Genomic DNA, 7,729 nt, shown 5'->3' on the forward strand with positions numbered 1-7,729 from the left:
CTCAATTAATTTTGTATTAAGCAGACACGTCTGCGAACGATGCTATTAAGCTTCGAAATAATTTAAAAGTGGAAAAATTCACTGTCTTGGGTTCAAGTTGGGTTGGGTTGGGTTCAAGTCCCACCTAAGACAGTGAATTTTTCCACTTTTAAATTCTTCTCGCTTCGTAGGAGACAGCGGCGTATGCGCCAAAGGATGGAACGCACGCTTTGGCGTGAACGGGGAGCTCGCAGCCGGTGCCACGGCGGAGGCCTACGTCAAGCTCTTCGGACTTATCAACTCTCAAGCTGAACTTGACGGATACATCAAAACCATTTCCGGAGGAAAAGGTATGTATGTTTGTACCAGGGATGTTGCGAACATCCGCATCCGCAACCGCGGAACTTCCGCATTATTTTCAACATCCGCATCTGCATCCGCATCCGCATAAAATCGATGCGGAGCTTATGCGGATGCGGATGTCGAACAAGTTGGTACAGGAACGTCTTAGCGGCGGCGTAAGTGCTAGGTAATTTCGTCATTACCTATAACGAAATCGTCTAGATCCAGAAAAGTCGGCCAAGTTACTGTTTATTAAATATAACGCACCTATATTCTTGCTCAAATACTAAACGTTTCGTTTTTTTTTTTAAATTAAAAAATACTAAAAATGTATTATTGACGTTTTTTAAGTACCTAATCTTGACATCCGCATCCGCATCCGCGGATGTGAGCCTTTAAATATCCGCATCCGCGTCCGCGGATGTCAAAAAATCTGCATCCGCAACATCCCTGGTATGTATGTATTAGCGAAGCGTCTGGTTGACGTAACTGGTGACCGAAGAGCTGGCGGCTACCTCGCACAACGTATCAGCATTGCGATACAGCGAGGAAATGTCGCCAGCATTCTTGGTCCAATGCCTCAAGGGCCTATTTTAGATTTAAGCTAGTTTTTAATTTATTTTAGTATATATCTTGTTTGTAAATACAAGCGTATTTACATATTCAAGATTTTATTAGTAATAGTTTATTTGGGCCTAATGTAAGGCTAGCAATTACTTTTAAACAAAACTAATTTATATTTGTAATTTTAACGTTTTTAAGTATTCGACGTGTCTACACTTATTTTTGTTTCAAAAATAGGAAATCGTGATTCAGTAATTTACTGTTTAAATCCCATCTCTTATTCATTAGCCTTTTCTCTTGTCTTCGGTGCCAAGTACCTAAAACACATAGACTATTGATATTGATAAAATTATTATTACATTTTTATGTATAACGATATTAATAGTAATTTCAATTGTATTTTTTGCTTATTTAATCGTAATGCATGTTAATTATAAGATGTAAAGTTTTGAAAAGATGTCCCGCCAAGTTTCTTACCGGTTCCATATTGGGATACCCTCCTCCAATTGAGGGGGGGGGGGTTTAAATCTTCTCGAGGCAGAGGTATTGGGTTAATTTCATATTCATAAGCGTATTGTAATATGCCTACTTGAATGGACTATATTTTATCTTATCTTAATGTATTTTTTCATTGCAGGAATCAAATACACCAGTGGCTCCATCTATATCGTCCTTAACCAAGTCAACACCCTTTGCGGTTACATTACCAGTAAGTGTTTTGCTGTTTTGTAAATTATTTCGATGATTTATGGGTGATGTACAGTTTATGGGTGATGTGTAGTATGATGACTCACGTTAGACCGGGCCGTGTTCGGGCCATTTTTGGTCAAAAAGGTCATTTTTGGTCAAAAAGGTCATTTTTGACAAACTTTTTTTTTTATGCCAATCGATCCCATTCCTATTAAGGATCAAAAGCTTGTATGGAACCAAAAAATTTTTTGCTGTTTTGTCAGTATTGTCACTTGTTTAGATTATGTACGACTATTTTAATATACAAAACTCTTATTTATAATAATGTTCTCATAATTTGTGTGCAGACTATAAGCAGATCTCAAAGGAGACCGTCACGGAGGCCTTTGTCATCAGTGAGTATTCAAATGTGACGTTATCTATGTAAAGGGACCTTATTGTCGATGGCGCTTACGCCATTATTAACGATGCTCTGATATAAATACAATGCCGCGCGACGCTGTGCGGCGTTAGCACCATCGACGATAAAGTCCCTTTTCATAGAGAATGCCCCAGATACTTTTATTTAATTTTTCATTATAATAATATCATCATTTAAGAGCCCATCAACGTGCTCACTAGCGCCACTGGCGAATAATTGTGATTGTTTAAATTTAACGATAGATATTTCAAAAAGGGGCCTCTATGTACTCTATTTTGTATTTAAGTACCTTTTGAATACATTATAATAATTTTTACGCTGGATTCGTCAATCTAGGCGTCCAAAGTTAAAACGGCCGTTTTTGTTTTGACTTTCTCATTCTTTGATTATGAATCTGATCCAATTTATAAATCTTGTTATAGAAATTCATATTATATTTGACGACCGGTCTGGCCTAGTGGGTAGTGACCCTGCCTGTGAAGCCGCGATCCTGGGTTCGAATCCCAGTAAGGGCATTTATTTGTGTGATGTGCACAGATATTTGTTCCTGAGTCATGGTTGTTTTATATGTATTTAAGTATTTGTATATTATATAATTATATCGTTGTCTGAGTACCCACAACACAAGCTTTCTTGAGCTTACCGTGGGGCTTAGTCAATTTGTGTAATAATGTCCTATAATATTTATTTTATTTATTTATTTATATTTATTTATATCTATCTACTTCATATTTTTGCTTATTTGATATCTCAGCTTTCTTATTATTTCTCTTAAGTATTTTAATGTTTTCTGTTTTTGCTCCTATTGATATTTTTGAATACATAATGTGTTTCAATTTTTAGCGACCACCATCTCCGCTGCCATCTGTAACTCCCGCAAGACGAACTGTAAGTGTTTTTTCATTTCACATGCTCTGAATCAGGGATGTTGCGAATATCCGCATCCACATCCGCAACCGCGGAACTTCCGCCTTATTTTCAACATCCGCATCTGCATCCGCATCCGCATAATATCGATGCGGATTTAATGCGGATGCGGATGTGGAACAGGTCGGTACAGGAACGTCTTAGCATCGGCGTAAGTGCTAGACTGCTAAGTAATTTAGTCATTAGCCAAAAAAACCTATTAGAAATTAGCAGTCAAGCGTGAGTGGTACTTAATGTACGGAACCCATGGAACGCGAGTCCGACTCGCACTTGTCCGGTTTTTTGAAATAAAAATTACTAAAATGTAATATTTGACGTTTTTTATGTACCTATCTTGACATCCGCATCCGCATCCGCATCCGCGGATGTGAACCTCTAAAAATCCGCATCCGCATCCGCATCCGCAGATGTCAAAAAATCGGCATCCGCAACATCCCTGCTCTGAATGTGAGATATTGTTGTTGTATAAAGTGTGCAGAAAGTGATACGTTTCTGCTCTAGAGCATTTTACTTTATACTTTTTTTTTTTATAAATAACGATACTTTTACCTAAATTGTTAATAAAAATGTCCCTCAAGAAATACTTTAGAAGGTTATAATTAGTAATTTTAGTATTATAGTAAGTTTTCAACGTACTTATATTTACATAATTTACATAAGTATTATAGTATAGTAGTTAAGATTAGTGTTATTTATTTTTAGATCTAATACAAAACTTGATTCCAATTTCTATAAAGTTATTGATGAAATTTATTAGTCTGACATAAGTCAATTCAGAGTCCGTACCATGAGTCACTGACAGTGTCAAAACTGACATTTACGCTATCGAGAACGTAATTTACTTTCTATACATCTCGTTTGCACTAATATGCGAGTACGAGCGAGATCTATAGAAAGTAAATTACGTTCTCGACGGCGTTTATGACAGTGCCAAACTGATGGTAGCCGTACAGTAAGTGACTCTGAGATTACTGTTATATTATTTTCAGCTGGAACCGAACTCATCGAAAACCTCGTCACTAAGTGCGGCCCATACTTCAAGCAATCCGGATACCCAGGTACCTAAATTAAATAAAAAATAAAAAAAACTATTTTTTTTTATACCACGACGGTGGCAAACAAGCACACGGCCCGCCTGGTGGCAAGCAGTCACCGTAGCCTAACTCTAGAGGTGTTACATGCCCGTTGTCGATCCTATAATAACCTGTACACCCCTTGAAGAACCCCATACTGTAGAGCCTCGGGAAAACCTCGGCAGCTCATTCCACAGCCGGAGCGATTTATATCGTCCGCTTCAAATTAACCTCCTAAGACCCAGCCATATAAATAAAACCCAAAATTTGCCACTAAAATTTGAATCTATAGTGCAGGGAATAGAGTTGATTTTTATGTTTGAAAATTTGACGGAACAAAGGAAATCACAGGACAAGTTAGAATGGCGATGCGAGCAGGGTACGTGTCGCCGCCGGTTTTGAGCAAACGCTCGCATGCTACTCGCCCGCGCTGACCGAAAAACGAAGTAAACATGCCTTTTGCGCCACAATAACCTTCAGATTAAGAAGCCAGACATCAAATCTGTCTAAAGGAGTCGTATCGCGAGTGTTAGTAAATGTGGAGAGGAGCGAGCGGCGACACCGGTTCCGATACTAACTGCGCGCGATAGCCATTCTAACCTCTTTAATATGTTCTGTGAAAGGAAATGCTACTCTGTTCCAATTCAATATGGTTTAAATTTCATCGATCTGAAGAAGTACTATAGGTAGGACCTTGGGCTTAGGAGGTTAAGCCTGCAAGTTGCTACATTTCTCGCCTCGAGTACACATTAAACTTACTCCTTATTTGTAGATATCATCGGGGACGTGACCGTCATCAAAAACACCTGCAGTGGAGCCAACGGCGATAACGTTGACTGGAATGGCAACGGTAATAACGGAGGCAACACAGGAGGCAGCACTGGTGGCAGCACTGGAGGCAGCACCGGAGGCAGTACCGGAGGCAGCACTGGAGGCAACACTGGTGGTAGCACCGGGGGCAAGACTGGTGGCAGCACCGGAGGTAACAATGGAGGCAGCACTGGAGGCAGCACTGGAGGCAACACTGGAGGCAGCACTGGAGGCAGCACTGGAGGTAGCACTGGAGGCAAGACTGGTGGCAGCACCGGAGGCAAGACTGGTGGTAGCACCGGAGGCAAAACTGGTGGCAGCACCGGAGGCGAGACTGGTGGCAGCACCGGAGGCGACACTGGTGGCAGTACCGGAGGCGAAACTGGTGGCAGCACCGGAGGCGACACTGGTGGCAGTACTGGAGGAAGCACTGGTGGCAGCACCGGAGGCGAGACTGGTGGCAGCACCGGAGGCAAAACTGGTGGCAGCACCGGAGGCAAGACTGGTGGTAGCACCGGAGGCGAGACTGGTGGCAGCACCGGAGGCGAGACTGGTGGCAGCACCGGAGGCGACACTGGTGGCAGCACCGGAGGCGACACTGGTGGCAGTACTGGAGGAAGCACTGGTGGCAGCACCGGAGGCGAGACTGGTGGCAGCACCGGAGGCGAGACTGGTGGCAGCACCGGAGGCAAGACCGGTGGCAGCACCGGAGGCGACACTGGTGGCAGCACCGGAGGCGAAACTGGTGGCAGCACCGGAGGCGACACTGGTGGCAGTACTGGAGGAAGCACTGGTGGCAGCACCGGAGGCGAGACTGGTGGCAGCACCGGAGGCGAGAGTGGTGGCAGTACTGGAGGAAGCACTGGTGGCAGCACCGGAGGCAAGACTGGTGGCAGCACCGGAGGCGAGACTGGTGGCAGCACCGGAGGCAAGATTGGTGGCAGCACCGGAGGCAACACTGGTGGCAGCACCGGAGGCGACACTGGTGGCAGTACTGGAGGAAGCACTGGTGGCAGCACCGGAGGCGAGACTGGTGGCAGCACCGGAGGCGAGAGTGGTGGCAGTACTGGAGGAAGCACTGGTGGCAGCACCGGAGGCAAGACTGGTGGCAGCACCGGAGGCGAGACTGGTGGCAGCACCGGAGGCAAGATTGGTGGCAGCACCGGAGGCAACACTGGTGGCAGCACCGGAGGCGAGACTGGTGGCAGCACCGGAGGCGAGAGTGGTGGCAGTACTGGAGGAAGCACTGGTGGCAGCACCGGAGGCAAGACTGGTGGCAGCACCGGAGGCGAGACTGGTGGCAGCACCGGAGGCGAGACTGGTGGCAGCACCGGAGGCAAGATTGGTGGCAGCACCGGAGGCAACACTGGTGGCAGCACCGGAGGCAGCACTGGAGGAAGCACTGGAGGAAGCACTGGAGGCAGCACTGGTAGCAGCACTGGAGGAAGCACTGGTGGCAGCACTGGAGGAAGCACTGGTGGCAGCACCGGTGGCAGAACTGGAGGAAGCACTGGAGGAAGCACTGGAGGCAGCACTGGTAGCAGCACTGGAGGAAGCACTGGTGGCAGCACTGGAGGCAGCACTGGAGGCAGCACTGGAGGCAGCGGCACCATCACAGTAAGAATACTTCGTAAAGTAGTTTTTAAAGCCTTGTTTTTATACGTGGAATTTCCCCAGACCAGTAACCCATATCTCAAACCACCCTTAACGCCTTGTTTGTAATGTTCTGTACAAAACAGTCTGACGATTTTTGCGGGGGAGGGGCACGTCAAATGTATAAGTAACATCATCATCATTTTCCTCGCGTTTCCCGGCATTTTGCCACGGCTCATAGGAGCCTGGGGTCCTGTTGGCAACTAATCCCAGTAATTGGCGTAGGCACTAGTTTTTACGAAAGCCATCTGACCTTCCAACCCAGAGGGTAAACTAGGCCCGTATTGGGATTAGTCCGGTTTCCTCACGATGTTTTCCTTCACCGAAAAGCGACTGGTAAATATCAAATGATATTTCGTACATAAGTTCCGAAAAACTCATTGGTACGAGCCGGGGTTCGAAACCGCGACCTCCAGATTGCAAGTCGCACGCTCTTACCGCTAAGCCACCAGCGCTTTTTTTTTATGTATAAGTAACATAATGTCAGATAATCGCCGGTCCATATAATGTGTTAGGCCATTGGTCATAGAGTTTCGACAGAGGGGAACGCCTGTTAACTACTTACTCCGCTTGGTTACATCCTCCAAGTTCTCCAGCAGCTTAAGGTGAGGGGGTTGAAGTGCGCCTGACGTGGAAGTGCGTACCAGGGATGTTGCGAATATCCGCATCCGCATCCGCAACCGCGGAACTTCCGCATTATTTTCAACATCCGCATCTGCATCCGCATCCGCATAAAATCGATGCGGATTTAATGCGGATGCGGATGTGGAACAGGTCGGTACAGGAACGTCTTAGCATCGGCGTAAGTGCTAGACTGCTAGGTAATTTAGTCATTAGCCAAAAAAACTATTAGAAATTAGCAGTCAAGCGTGAGTGGGACTTAATGTACGGAACCCTTGGAACGCGCGTCCGACTCACACTTGACCGGTTTTTTGAAATAAAAATTACTAAAATGTAATATTTGATGTTTTTTATGTACCTAACTTGACATTCTTGACATCTGCATCCGCATCCGCATCCGCATCCGCGGATGTCAAAAAATCGGCATCCGCAACATCCCTGGTGCCGTGTAATACCGTGTAAAGGTTTACCCTTTAATGCAGTGGTTCCTAACCTTTTCAGTCCGGTCACCCCTATGACTAACTAGGGAACCTGATTTTACTCCTCCTCCCAATGGTAATAAAAATAAAACGTGTATGTTTGTTGTATTGTTAAATTAGGTTAGCTTATTACCCCCGTAAAATACCAGTTTTAACCCCACGGGGGTAAT

At 45.1% G+C, this 7,729-nt stretch overlaps 1 protein-coding gene and 1 long non-coding RNA gene across 2 annotated transcripts; one reads left to right on the top strand and one right to left on the bottom strand.

Annotated features, from left to right (window-relative positions):
- The first annotated feature begins 1,930 nt into the window (after positions 1-1,930).
- On the top strand, positions 1,931-3,984 carry LOC134660337 (uncharacterized). Its single transcript, XR_010097874.1, has 3 exons — positions 1,931-1,970; positions 2,840-2,884; positions 3,913-3,984. It is a non-coding gene; the product is annotated as an uncharacterized LOC134660337 (long non-coding RNA).
- Positions 3,985-4,758: 774 nt separating this feature from the next.
- On the bottom strand, positions 4,759-7,450 carry LOC134659953 (pneumococcal serine-rich repeat protein-like). The gene is made up of 2 exons (XM_063515650.1): positions 7,444-7,450; positions 4,759-6,455 (listed from the first exon to the last, which is right to left on the bottom strand). Exons 1-2 carry the CDS (start codon positions 7,448-7,450, stop codon positions 4,759-4,761), a joined length of 1,704 nt encoding a protein of 567 aa, XP_063371720.1.
- Between the last annotated feature and the right edge of the window lie 279 nt (positions 7,451-7,729).

Source organism: Cydia amplana, chromosome 26, assembly GCF_948474715.1.
Source record: "Cydia amplana chromosome 26, ilCydAmpl1.1, whole genome shotgun sequence".
NCBI lineage: Eukaryota > Metazoa > Arthropoda > Insecta > Lepidoptera > Tortricidae > Cydia > Cydia amplana.